The following is a 14623-nucleotide window of genomic DNA, read 5'->3' on the forward strand; positions in this document are numbered from 1 at the left end:
AGGGCAGCCGAACCATTTTGCATTCCTGTCGGTGATGCGCTAGAGATCTGATTGCTGAACTTGCCAACCCGTGGTGTATTGGCAGTCTTTTTAATTTTACCCATTCTATTGTGACTAAATAAAGGTATTTATAACGTTAACGATATTTACCAGTATCTCCTTCTGGTTTTAGTTTGCATTTCCGTTATGTTGAGCGTCTTTTCATTGCTTACCTGCCACCTGTTTCATCAGTTCAGGCTACAGTAACAAAAATACCATAGACTGAGGTGGGTGGGAGGGGAGTTAAACAGCAAACGTTTATTGCTCACAATTCTGGGAATTGCTTGGACTTCTGGGAGGTCGGGATCAAGGCTCTGGCACATCCAGCCTCTGATGACTCTTCTCCCGGTTTGCAGTTGGCTGTTTTCTCATCGTGTCTGCACATGGCTGAGAGGGAAATCGCCTCCCCTCTGTTTCTTCTTCTAAAGGCACCAAGTCCCGTCACGAGGGCTCCCCCCTCACGACCCGGTCGCCTCTCAGAGGCCCCCCCGCCCAGCACCACGTCTATTGGGACTTCAACATACGGACTTTGAGGGGACCCAGACACTCAGACTGTAGCACCATCTGCGTCGTCTTTGGTGAAGAGTCTGTTCAGATCTGTTGCCCCGCCCTCCTTTTTCTCTTGTATATGTTTTGATTTTTGTATGTGGTAAAAGCTTTATTTTTTGGTCTTACAGATGGGCATCGTTAATTGAAAAGACTGCTTTTGCCTCTGCTGTGGGTGCTTTTGTAGCAGGCCGAGGGCTGTGTTGGCCGGGGCGTGTGCCGGCGCTGTCTTCGTCCCAGCGCTCTGCGTGACGCTGGGCCACACCACATGCCTTAGTTACTGGAGCTTTGTGAGAGGTCCTGACAGCTCGTGCATGGACCTTTCTAGAGAGTGTCCTGGTTATTCCTGGTCATTGAATCTTTATACATCTTTTAGGGTCACCTTGTCTACCACTTGGTTGAGTTTATGGTAAATTAAAAAAAGTTATCTTGCCAAATTAAAACAAGAAAACATGAGATCTTAACAGAGGTTGCATTGAATCTGTAGGTTCAGTTTGAGGAGGATTGATATTTTTATAATACTGAGTTTTTAATCGATGAACATGATATAATCCCTACTTACTAAGGTCTTTTAAAACTTTGTGTTAATGTTTGTGTTCTGTTAGAGACCTCGTAAGTCTTTCAAAAACTTTCTTCCGAGGGTTTTCCATTATCAGTGGTGTCTTTTTTAGACTTTTCATTTTCTGACTTGCTAACACAGTTGGCTTCTGGGTCTAGGGGTTCTGATCTGTGGATTCAACCAACCATAGATTGAAAATATTAAAAAAAATTGTGTCTGTACTGAACATGTACAAACTTTTTTCTTGTCATTATTCCCTAGACAGTACAGTATAACAAATATGTAGCATTTGCATTATGTTAGGTATTATAAGTACTCTAGAGATGATTTAAAGTTATAGAGGAGGAAGTCCACAGGTTATATGCAAATACTCTGCCATTTTAGATCAGGGACTTGCATGGATTTTGGTATCCACGGGAGATCGTGGAACCAATTCCCCCAAAACCCAGAGGGATGACTGTACAGTTCAGTTAGATATATTGACCTCATGTTCAGCAACTTTGTGAAAACTCACTTTTCTAGTTTATTTTTGCGTTCTTTGGACTTTCTATGCATTAAACACAGCATTGTGAATAATGAGTTCTGTTTCTTTTTCAGTCCTTACGCCTTCTGTTTATTTGGCAGGGATTTATTAATTTTCTGTCTCTTCAAAGAGTCACCTTTTGGTTTTGTTGATCTCTTTGACATTTACGTACTATTTTACTGATTTCCCCAGCACTCTGCCCAAACAGAGAGTACATTTCTGGCCTGTTGCTGACCCCGTGTTGCCACCCTTCCTGCTGTGACTCTGCCCTCCTGTTCCTGCCTTTGCAAAATGCCAATGGGCGGCTTCGTTCTGCAGCCTCCCGCCCCAGCAGGTGGAAAACTAAGAGGCCAAGATCAGTGGCAGAGCTGGGCCTCAAGTCTTCAACGAGTACTATTTTAAATTGCTGTTGACTTTTCTTGTTTTTTTTATTTTGAGTGCTGAAGTCTGATACTCTGTAGAATACCAGGTCTGTGGGGGCTGACAGAGTTTGTAGGGGAGCAGTGAAGATCAATAGCTAACTTATAACATGTTTGTCATGTTTGATAATGTCCAACTTTTGCAACCTCAGTTCTTGTTGATACTTCTAGTCTGTTACGTTGAGAAAGGTTTGTGCCAACTCTTAAAGTGACAGTACCATTCAGTTGGAAAATAACATACTGTGTTAGATTAATGGACTTTAATCAGCATAACCAGCAGGCCTATTTTGGAAAGACAGTATTTTGTTGGTGTAAAGAACTGTTCACATAGTTCTTTCACACATTCCCCATCTGTTAATATGTGAACTCTATAATTTATAGTCTCACATACTTTGTAAACGTGTTTTGTTAAAATGACAATATAACATTCATTGTTTAGTAATGGTTTTGTTTTTTATTTTACAGAATTAACACTGAATCCTCCGGAAGGAATTGTGGCAGGTGAGGTACAAATATTAACATCCTTATCCTTTACTTTTAATTTCTAAAGTTGCCTTCAGAGTTAAAATGTAGAATTTTTCTTTCCCTGCAGGCCCCATGAATGAAGAGAATTTTTTTGAATGGGAGGCATTGATCATGTAAGTTAATCATATGTGTATTGTTCTTAGGGCTTTATTGGAAATTAGACCCAAGAATTACTTTAGCAGTGTGGCTGTGCTCACAAGCGTCACCTGGAAAAAAGTAGCTCTCGTACCTTCCAAATCTTCTCTGGTCTGTTACTCTGAAAGCAGAAAACAAATATTGATCCAAAAGAAATGACAGTTTCCTTAGAACCAACAAAAGGCTTAGTTATAAATATTACATATTTGTAGAGTTTTAAGATGGTAATTTTGGAATATTGTGTGGTCTTGGTGAGCTATCCTCAAAAACCGTGGGTGGCTTTGGCTTCCAGAAGTCCCTGGACGTCCAAGGTTTTGGCAGTGAGAAAAGGGTCCTCAGAGACGCCTGTTAGCCGGCATGGGCCTGCCCTGCCGTGGGCCGGACTTCTCTCCCTTCTCCTTTCCTCCCGTCCGCCTCCCTCTGCCGCTTCTGCTTCCTCTGTTCGCCTTGTCTGGGCTGCAGGCCTTGTGTTGTTTCTGACCCAAGACGTGGCTCAGCTCTAAGGTGAGCAGTGTGGTTCCAGATTTCGCGGCATGCCACTTGCAGTGTGTCGCTTGGAAGGAGAAACATGGACCCCAGTTCTAGAGTGTTCTGTGGCCCTGATTCAGGCCTTTTGCTTTTCTTCTTTCCATCTTAGATGTGCAATTTTTGGCCACTCTTAGACTTAGTATATTTGCAATAATGTTAGATTAGGTAAAATTCAGGAAGTTGAAATTTATAATCAGTCTCTCAGTTTTCTCATTAGTGGATTAGTTCTTTCAGTTCACTAGAAAGTTCCCAGGGTGGGTTTCATAGGATTGAGAAGTGCTCCCGTGGGCTCTGGTCTGAGTTGAGGGTGCATTTTTTTTTTTTTTTTTGAGACAGAGTCTCACTCTGTTGCCCGGGCTAGAGTGCCGTGGTGTCAGCCTAGCTCACAGCAACCTCAAACTCCTGGGCTCAAGCAATTCTTCTGCCTCAGCCTCCCGAGTAGCTGGGACTACAGGCATGCGCCACCATGCCCAGCTAATTTTTCTGTATATATTTTTAGCTGTCCATATAATTTGTTTCTATTTTTAGTAGAGATGGGGTCTCACTCTTGCTCAGGCTGGTCTCGAACTCCTGAGCTCAAACGATCCACCTGCCTTGGCCTCCTAGAGTGTTAGGATTACAGGCGTGAGCCACTGCGCCTGGCCTAGGGCGCATCTTAAATTTCGTCACACTTTAGAATTTCCCTGTTGCTAGCACCACATAAGTTCTTAGCGCTCCATGAAACTGCTACTAAGTGCCGTCTGTGGAGGTTGGATAATGCATGAAAATTGATGTGAAAATGAGTCTTTCTGATAAGTAAAATTTTTTTTTTAATCATCAGCAAACACTACCCAAAGAAAGTACAGCAGGCCTGATGTTTCCTGATAATTTGGAGTACCCTGATTTCTTGGGCCTGTGGCATGTGTTTTTCCTGTGTCTCAACGTTTCTGGAGTCGGTGTTGTACCTAACATGGTATTGTGTCTTTCACTCTAAGGAAGTTACAAGATGGGTGTGAAGTCTCACGATTAGCGCTGTTCTAGGTAGTGGAGTGTTGTGTCTCGCACTTGTTGTCAGGGGCGGCCTTTGCATATTTATAGAGGCAGGAGATCACACATATGAACTGCTGTGTAGCCTGCTGTGTCGTGTGTAAACAGACACACCTGCACTCACACACGTCACCTGGGCGGCAGTCCCGTCCTAGGGTCGTGGATGGGTGGGAGCCCTGAGTGCAGAGGTCGAGGCTCCTGGCAGGTCTGTGGTTTGCAGGATTTGGCTCATGTGTATCCATGGCAACTACAGTTAGACGCTCGTTAAAGGAACAGTTGAGCCTTCCAATGTGGTTTTTAAAAAAATGTTGTTCATTGTTAAAAATCTGTGAGGGTAACTATTACTAATTTTAGATAAACAGTGTAAAATTAAACCAATATTTTGAAAACCTATCTTAAAAAGTAATGAGAACTATTTTTAGGTAGAGCACTTTGTGTTTGAATAAGGCTTTTGCATTTGTGTGGAATTCCCCTGCTTGAAGATCCTGGCGAGTCTGGGTTTTGAGGCCGTTTACAAATGTGCTTAAAACATCTATGAGGGAATTAACTGTCCTCTCCACTGCTGTTTTGGCAGACAGCTGACTGAGCTTTTACCCTCAGTGAGAGGTTTTCTCCTCTCTCTCTATTCTTTGATGGTTTCCAGGGCCACTTCTGTACCCTGGTGTTTCCGAAAACCAGGCTTGCGTCTTGGAAGTCTAATGCTGTCAGCTCTTGCTGCTGTGCTGCCTTCGGGGCTGGTGAAGAAAATGTCTTTTCTGATATTTGGGCCACACATACATCGGGCCTTGTCTGAGGATGCAGGTGTGCCATGGGCAAACCCGAGTCTTCGCCCTGGAAGAACAGGGTCAGGGGACTGGGACAGAGCATGTAACAAAGGAGTAAATAGGAAGACTAAATAATAAGTTTGCCACAGACCATGTGTCTCATTAAAAGTGGGAGATAACTAATGACTCTGTTGAGCTTCAGGTGAAGTGTGGGCACGTGGTCCAGCAGAGACAGGGTGCTGGGGTGTGGCCCCCGTGGCTGTGTGTGGCTGGCATGGCCTTCTGGTCTTGGCCCAGTCACTTTGTCTCTCTGACCGTCACTCGTTTGGACCAGACAGAGACGCTCAGCGTCCTTTAGACAGACAGCTTCAGGTCTCACCCAGCCCTAGGGTCCATGGCCTGTGTGACCCCGTTGCCACTAAGCTGCAGTGTTGAGGGTGCAGCTGTGGAGTGCAGACGGCTCTGCCACTGGAGCAGTCCTGCAGGAGAGCAGAAGGGGCTGTGGTGCGGGACAGCTGCTCACCCTCCACGGCTGGACAGTGGCCTGTTGTCACCTGTCTAAATCGGTGGCTCTTGAGGCTGTGGTAAAATAAGTAGGACCTTCTCCTTACTAAATGGTGCTTGGGGACCCTTGTTTGACTCTGCCCCCAGCGCATTAGGGTCCAGGTTCTCCAGCTGGTATGCAGCAGCCCAAGGTTCCAGGCCGTCCCAGGGGAGGCCTGCCAAGGGCTGTTCCCACTTGAGGCACAGTTGTCACGATCACGGTAGCCGTCCTTTATGTCAAGATTTCTCGTTGACTGAGGCTTGGTGCAGAGCGTCTATTGTCGGTTTTGTGCTCTGTTAAAATAAACCTGAGATAGTAAAATAGATGTTTGTAGTTTGTGTTGTATGTTCTCTGAGCCAGCAAGCCCACCTTGAGCAGTCTCTCCAGTAGCAGTGTTGTAAAGATGCCCGTGTGAAGAGGTTCATTGCCACGTTCATCGTAGTGTTAAAGACCAGTGGAAACATCGCTGTCCCTCGTAAGTCACAGCACATCCGTACAGTGCAATGCCGGGTAGCACCAAACGACGCAGGTGAAGTCTACATCCTAGCATGGAAAGATGTGCACAATATGTCAAGTGAAAAAAGCAGATTCTAGAATAATAGGCCCAGACCAGTGGTTTCCACTGGGGTGATTGTGCCCCCAAGGGACACTTGGCAATGTTTGGAGACATTTTTGGCTGCCATTGCAGGGGGCTGGGGGAGCTCCCCACAGGCACCTGTGGCAGACGGCTGAGCCCACATACGTACGGCTGAGATGTTTTTCCCCACGTACGTTTCCTAAACAGCTTTATTGAGATATAATTGACACACTGTGTGTTTTACCTGTGTTAAGAATACAAGCCCGTGGTTTCAGTAAATTTCTAGAGTCTTGTAGTCATCACCACAATCCAGTTATAGAACGTTCCGAAACTGCCTGTTTGCAGTCAGTCCCCACCCCATCCTCAGCCACAGGCGCAACTACTCTGTCCTCTGACTAAAAGTTTGCCTTTTCTGGACTTTCCCGTAAATGGAATCATGCAACATCTAATCATTTGTGTCTGACGTCTTTCTTTGCATGTGTTTGCAGTTCATCCGTGTTGCAGCGTGTGTCAGTAGCTCCTAACTTGTCCAGTCCCTGGTTGATGGACATCTGGGGTTTCTACTTTTTGGCTCTTTCTTTTTTTTTTTTCAATTTTTTAAAATTTCAGCATATTACGGGGGCACAAATGTTTAGGTTATGTATATTGCCCTTGCCCCTCCCAAGTTGGAGCTTCAAGCATGTCCATCCACCATACGGTGCGTACCTCACCCATTAGATGTGAATATACCATCCTTTCCTCCTCCCCTCCCATCTGCCCGACACCCAGTGAATGTTACTACTAAATGTGCACTTAAGTGTTGATCGGTTAATGCCAATTTGATGGTGAGTACATGTGGTGCTTGTCTTTCCATTCTTGTGATACTTCACTTAGTAGAATGGGCTCCAGCTCTATCCAGAATAATACAAGAGGTGCTAGATCACCATTGTTTCTTATAGCTGAGTAGAACTCCATGGTATACATATACCACATTTTATTAATCCACTCATGTGTTGATGGGCACTTGGGCTGTTTCCACATCTTTGCAATTGTGAATTGTGCTGCTGTAAACATTGGAGTGCAGATGTCTTTTTTATAGAATGTCTTTTCTTCTTTTGGGTAGATGCCCAGTAATGGGATTGCTGGATCAAATGGTGGATCTACTTGTAGCTCTTTGAGGTGTCTCCATGTTACTTTCCACAGGGGTTGCACTAGTTTGCAGTCCCACCAGTAGTGTATGAGTGTTCCTGTCTCTCTGCATCCACGCCAACATTTATCGTTTGAGGACTCTTTGATAAAGGCCATTCTCACTGGACTTTTGGCTCTTTCGAATAATGCTACTGTGAACACTTGCATGCAAGTCTGTGGACATCTGTCTTCATTTCTCTCGGCTAGATACGTAGGTGAGGAATTGCTGGGGTGTGGAGTAAACTTACATTTAACTTTTTGAGAAACTACTGAACTTTTCTAGAGTAGCTCACCAATTTGCATTCCCACCAGCCACGTGTGAGAGTTCCCCTCTCTCCCCTCCTCACCCACGCTTGCTGTCGTCTGACTGAAGCCGTCCTAGGGGTGGGGCGTGGGGTCTCGCGGTGGGTGCTTTGTGCCCCTCCCGAATGACTGCTGACGTTGGACGTCCTGTCCTGGCTTGTTTGCCATCCATAGGTCATCTTTGGTGAACTTTGGAACTTTTGCCCATTTTTAATTAGGTGGCTTTCTTGTTGGGTCATAAGAGGTTTTTTAAAAATATATCTTAGATACAATTCCTTTATCAGATATATGATTTTCAAATATTCTAGTCTGCAACAATCCTTTTGGTCTCTTAAGAGAGTCTTTTGCAGCGAATTTTGTTAATTTTGATGAAGTGTAGTTTTGCAACTTTTTTCTTATATGGATCATTCTTTTGGTGTCATATATAACCAAAGGTTTGCTTTCTCTCTCTCCTTTTTTTTTTTAAGAAGTTTTATAGTTTATGGCTTTTGCATTTCGGTCTTTGATCCATTTTGAGTTGGTTTCTTTATATTGAGTCAGGCAGGAGTCTACTTCATTCTTTAGTGTGTGGAGACCAGTTGTCTCTGCGCTATTTGTTGAAAAGATAATCCTTTCCCCATTGGATAATCTTGGTACCTTTGTCAAAAATGAACTGGCCAAAAATGCAGGGGTTACATGTGGACTTCGAGTTCCGTTCCGTTGATCAATGCCTGTCCTTATGCCGGTACCGCACTCGCTTGATTATTGCGGCTTGATAGTAAATTTCAAAACTGGGAAATGTCAGTCCTCCAAACTGTGTTTTTCTTTTTCAAGATTGTTTAAGCTATTCTGGGTTCTTTGCATTTCCATATACATTTTAAGATCAGCTTGTCAATTTCTATAAAAATTCCTACTGGGATTTTAATAGGGATTGCATTGAATCTTTAGATCAGTTTGAGGAATGTTGCTGTTTTAGCACTACTGCGCGCTCTAATCTGTGACCATGGAATTTCTCTCCATTTATTTAGGTGTTTTGAAATTCTGAGCAATGCCATGATACATTTTAATTTCAAAAATTCCGGTTTCGTGGGTGAGGGTATGTGAGTTTGTACTCACATAGGGAAAAGCCTGGAACAGTAACCATTGTTAACAGTGGTTACCTTGGGAGGTGATTTCAGAAAGGGCAGTGAGGGAAGTATTTGCTTTTCATTTTATATACCTCTATATTTGAATATTTTCCAACATGCATATATTTTTCTAGTTAAATAAGGTCAAAGTTTATGTTGTAAAAGTGATAGTCTACTTTAGAATTCACAATAAAGTTCTTAAAATTGATGGACTTATCTAGTGCACTTTAAATATAATTCAAATATATTTGACTTAAAGTTTTTTAGAAAAAGCTATATTGCAAAAAAACAATGAAGGTATTGCTGTAGACTCCTTTTGACTAGATTAATCATGAAGGTACTTACATGGAACAAATCTGCATTTGCTGCTCCCACGGTCTCCTGAAATGGGAGGACCCCTTTTGCTTCCCCGCAGTGCTTAGCATTGCTTCTTTACGGGAGAACCGCCTGGGGTGCCTAGACCACAGCCCGACAGGAAGGAAGCGAGGATCTCCGTGTCCATCACAGGCCGGGCCCAGTTCATGCCACGACTTGGTGGGGCACAACAGAGCCAGCGTCCTCTGACTGCTGAAGTGCCCGGCATGGGGGCTGTGCGTACAGCCCACCTTGGTGGCTCTGCCCCCGTGCTGGTGAGGCGGGAGCATAGGCAGGAAGCTTGTGCTGAACTGCAGGGCGCAGGCTGAAGGAAGGGGATGCGCCCACACTTTGACACCGCGTGCCCCGTGGCCCTCCCTGCTGGATCCTTTCTGTGGGTTCTGCAGCAGGAGGGCGCTGGGGCCTCCTGCCCCCCGAGTGGAGGGTGTTAGAAGCAGGCTGCCTTTATTTCTTCTGCTCCACGGCTCTGCCTTCTGGGGAATAACCACCCCTTAGTAATCCATTCAGGTTTTAAATACTAATGACTGGCTTTATATTCCCCATGGTTTTAATACCTTGTCGTATGTGTGGTGGAGGTGTTTTGTCTGTGTGCTGTGACAAACATGCTAAAGAGCAGAACAGCAGCAAAAACAGCCTGCTTCTCCAGCACCTGCCTGCAGCCGGAGCGACGTGCTCACTGAGGTCCTGGAACATGCCTGGCGGGCACATGGCTCAGTGACACCCAGACTTGTCCTGGTTACTCGATAAACCTCTCTGACCTTCCTGCTGCGTTCAGGGTATAGGCCTGTCTGCTGCTTTTGTTACCTAGAGAGTGACACGTGTTCAAGGTCAGAAGCCAAGAACAATTTTTCACGTGAGTTAATGGTGAAAGATAAAGGAGCATATCTCTGATTTCCATCGGCTTCGTACGTGACTGATGTTGCTGACACGTGATTGGAGTGGCGCAGCTCTGGGGGCGGGACGGGGTAGGAGGCCGTCGTCCTCTGTGGGGAGTGGGAATTGCCGACACGGTCAGGTGTAGACCATGGGTGTTGCTCTCTCGCGATTTTTTGCATCTGTTTCACCTTCACAGGAGAGCGAGCTGTAGAGTGCAGTGTGGTCATGATGCTTCACTCCAGTGCTTGTTTCGGAAAGTAAATGCTCTACGTCTTGTCTCAGCTCCGAAATAACTTATGACATTACTTTAATCAATAAGATGGAAAATAATTTGCAGGCTTTGAAAAATTTATATTTGCTTTGAATAAATTTGTTGTGCTTCCTTGTTTGTTCGTTCTTTTGAAGGTTTTGAGGTGAGGCCATCTTTAGTGAAAGAGAGGTGAGATTGTGCAGGAGCGTGGCAGTGGAACTTGTCTGAAACAAGGCCGATGATGTCACCGTCCCTCGGTTAGTAACCTGCTCGGTGGTGTTTTCCACAGAGGCAGAGCGCGCTGCTGCACACCAGCGCCCACCGGCATGCTTGTCTGCGCTCTGGGCATTCTGGAAAAGAGAAAAACCCCAGTTTCAAGCCAGTGGTGAACAGAGCATTTGCAAATAGCTTTGATGTCTTTGACGAGATGTGGGCGCACTTTAGGAAATGTTTGGTCGTGCTTCTGAGGCTGCCAACGACCCAGTGGATCTTTCTAAATACAATCTTAAAGAAAGCCTTATTATGAAACACAAAGAACTGTTATCAAAGTATTGAGCAAATGCCATTTGGCCCATTCCAAAAACATTACCTAGACATTTTTTCTTATTGTAGACTCAGAGCTGCCAGAAATGCTGAAGAACTGGCAAGCGTTCCTGACACAGTAACAGTGCCACATTCAAACACAGCATCTTCGTGCGCCCAGCCTTGTGGTCAGTAGTCTGAGCTGTGTTCTCTTCTTAGCTCCAGAACCAAATTCATCCTGGACCTTGACTAAGTCATCTCATCCTTGGACTTTCCGGCTTTGCTTACTAGTAGACTAATTAAACGGCAGTCCTTGCTACCCTCTGATCAGGAGGCTGTGGGGAGTAGGAGGGGAGTGGGACTATGATGTGCTTGGAGCTCTTGTGCTGGACAAGAGGCTGGGGGTGATCACACGCCACACGTATCTACATGCTGTCTGTCTGGCCCTGTGTTGGGAGGAAGGGGCTTCAGGGGCATCCGGCCAGGCGACTGCAGGAAGAGCAGAATGACTCAGGCCCCGGGCGGTGGTGGGCTGTCACTGGTCTATCTACCCTCTGCAGCGCCTGGTCCGCTCTGCTGCTGTGCCGGTAGCCAGGCCTCATGCTGTGCCTCTCGGCTTGGCGTTCCCTGGCCTGGTCCCGTGCCAAGGCTCCAGGGGGCTGTCCAACGGGAACATTTAGCCCCTCCAAACAAAGTAGCTATTCACTATCCAAAAAGTAGCAAGGACACAGTTTTCAGAATCAAGATTTGTCTCTTAGATTAAAAAAGTTTTGGCTCCAGGAAACAAGGACCGCATTGTTCTCATTTTGAGTCTTTCGCACAGACCAGCCCCACGGGGCCTCGATGTCTGCTGCTGTGCTGTCGACAGCCCTGAGTGTCACCACCAAGTGAATGTTAGAGCTCTTTGTTCAGTTGCTTTGGTTTTTTTTTTTTTTTTTTGTCTTTTTCCTTTAATTGTGGAGATAAATATTGCTTCTAATATTTTCATATCTTTTATGAATTTCACTGAACCAAAATAATTTATTATTAAGATTTTAAAATAAATTTGTACTTTTAATCTGTTTTTTAGATGAAGTTTTGGGATAAATATATTTTCACTGTTTTTTTCTGTGCCATATCTCAGGTTCGTTTTGAAGGCAGCGGGCCTGGTGTTGACCATCCCTTGGTCAGCAGGTGTCGGCCCCCGCAGAGCCGCTCTTTCTGCCTGCGCAGATACTGTTAGAGGGGCAGGGCCGTTGGTATAGGGGCTTGTTCTCGGTTCCGAGTGATAGATGGGTTCACTGTCTTACTTCCTGGTGTGATAGTTCATACCCTGAGTGACTTCTGTCGTCGTCGTCGTGTCCACAGCTGTCGTTCCGCAGTTGTGCTTTCTTATTAAACCCACATAATATTCCGCATGATCTTTGAACACTAGTGTGTTTTCCTAATGGAATCTGTAGGGAAGAGGAGCTCTTCTCTCCTGGGAAGGCGTCGGCGGGAGGCTGCCCCTCCTCCTCTCCTGCCGCCTGCACGTCTTGTATAGGTCAAATGGTATTACTTTATACCTGTTGGGTTTTAACATTTGGGCAGGACTTCTGAGCTGGTTTAGTCTATTTGTGCTATTCACATGTGAGGAAACGTAAATCCAGGGAGGCGTGCGTGTGTGTGCGTGTTCGTGCCAGTGATGGTGAACTGCTCGAGTGGGCACAGCCTGTGGTGCTGGTGCGTGTGCACACGCCTGCCTTTCACACCGAGTGTGAGTGAGTGGTCTCGTGTGTACGCTTATCTGCTTCTTGAAGGTTACAAAAGTCACTTCTCGTGCATGTTTGAAAAAAAAAGTTGTCTTTGAAATATAACTTAGCCCCTCATTTATCAAAGTACAATAGAATCTTGCTGTAACATGCCGTAATTCATAGCTTTATCCTAAAATGTAATTTACCACATCTACAGAAAAACTAAATCCCCAGGATCTTGCCATGCTGGCGTTAGCTCTTTTCTCAGATCCCCTTATGGTAAATATAAAGAGGTTCTGCTGCCTGAAAACTGTGGCTGTAATTCAGTGTTTGTGCTCATACCTGAGATTTAAACCAGATTGGAATTGGAGAACGAGATACTGCTTTCCACTTAGAAAAAAAGAACCAATTCATTATTATTCATTATTATTTAGAATAGATAATCTTTTTATGAGCATTTGTAAAACAGTAAAAATTTCCTTAGCTCATTGTGGTAGACATTGAAAAATGTACCTTGAAGTTCTGACTACATATTTTTGTCTTTTAGGGGCCCAGAAGACACCTGTTTTGAGTTTGGTGTTTTTCCTGCCATTCTGAGTTTCCCACTTGATTACCCGTTAAGTCCCCCAAAGATGAGGTTCACCTGTGAGATGTTTCATCCCAACAGTAAGTGCTTTTGGGAGTGGTTTTTGTGGTACCTGGAGAGGTACAGAGATTATATAGCTACAAGAAATGTAGCATAGCTGTTAAGTAGACCTTTAAAAAATTTTCTTATGTTTTGAAGTTTAGCAAATGCATCGTGGGGGTATTAACACTTGATTTCAATTTTGAAGGTCAGTTTAACATAGATAAAAGAAAATATGAACCTGAAACTGTGGATGCCGTCTGACCCAGCCGCCCTGCCGTGCTGGGGAGGTCATGACGAAGCTGGACGCACGGCGTGTGCCCAGAGCGGGCTGCACTGGTCTTGTCACAGTGTTGTTTGCAATGGTGAAAGAGTTGGACTCAGTCTAGGTTTTCAACATGAGAATTATGTTAAATAAATTGCATTTGTAGGAATGTGATATAGATATTTAAAGTGATCTAAATTAATAGTGATATGAAACAATATTTATACTACATTGACTGGGAAAAGCAGTAGGAATGTTATAATTTCATCTTTTAAAAAAATTCACATGTAAATGTATACATAACTTGAAAGGCAAGCACAAAAATGTTAAAAGTGACTTTTTTTCCCTGATGGAGATTATTTTTTCCTTTTTATAAATCTTTTTCCCCCTAAAATAAACATGTATTACTTTTTAAAAGAGGAGAAAATAAGGTCACTTAAATAAATCATACTGTAGCTTACTTGGAAATGTGTCCAGTGGAGGGATTGGAATTCCGGCACAGCTCTAGTTTCTGTTTCTCCCTTTTACAAGTGGGGATTACGTATAAGAGAGTTAGTAAGGAAATATGTTGTCAATGATTATATTTAGAATAATGTTTCTTCTTATAAATGATTATTATTGCCACTAGTAATCACGATCTTAGTAGCTATGGAGAAGAAAAGCAAATAAGGTATTCTATTTTGTAAAAATGAAAGTTACTTATTTGCCAATGCCTTATCCTACACTTTTCTGCATATCGAATAGCTAGTTTAACTCACGAGAGAGTTTATAGAATTTTCTGAGTCTCTGACTTCTCTCTTGATTTAAAAATGTGTCCGTGCGGCACACCCTCCCCATTCCGTGCCCCTCTGGGCAGCGCCTGCCCAGACCCTCCCTGCCACGGGGCTTCTCTGCCCGTCCGGCCTGGCGGGAGCTCTCCTTGCTGCCGGCCTTGCCGTCCACACCCTTGTGCAGAGCGTCTCGTCGGCGGCTGCTGCTGGCGCACGTGCATGGGCAGCGGGCCGCCGCCTCGGAGAGCCCGTGCTGCGCTGCTGCTCTCACCAGCGCTGTTCCGGCCTCGTGTACGCAGATGCTCATGCACGGGTGTTCCTTCTGGAAGGCGGGCCAGGAGCCCGTGCTTGTTGCTGCTGGGTGATAAGTGTGTGGAGGTTCATCATGCTGTTGTCTACTTTAGTGTGCTTTGGAATTTTCCATAATAAAAAGTTAAAAAATACATTATGGTTGATAGATAAAAAGT

General features: G+C 44.7%; 1 protein-coding gene across 1 annotated transcript in view; it reads left to right on the plus strand.

Moving 5' to 3' along the window:
• Positions 1-14623, plus strand: part of UBE2G2 (ubiquitin conjugating enzyme E2 G2) — a 37772-nt gene that overhangs the window by 16747 nt on the left and 6402 nt on the right. The window contains exons 2-4 of the mRNA XM_069472218.1: positions 2552-2587; positions 2679-2724; positions 13044-13162. Of these exons, the coding sequence (XP_069328319.1) occupies positions 2552-2587; positions 2679-2724; positions 13044-13162 (201 nt within the window). The remainder of the gene's footprint in view (positions 1-2551; positions 2588-2678; positions 2725-13043; positions 13163-14623) is intronic.

The sequence above is a fragment of the Eulemur rufifrons genome, chromosome 7 (genome assembly GCF_041146395.1).
Source record: "Eulemur rufifrons isolate Redbay chromosome 7, OSU_ERuf_1, whole genome shotgun sequence".
NCBI lineage: Eukaryota > Metazoa > Chordata > Mammalia > Primates > Lemuridae > Eulemur > Eulemur rufifrons.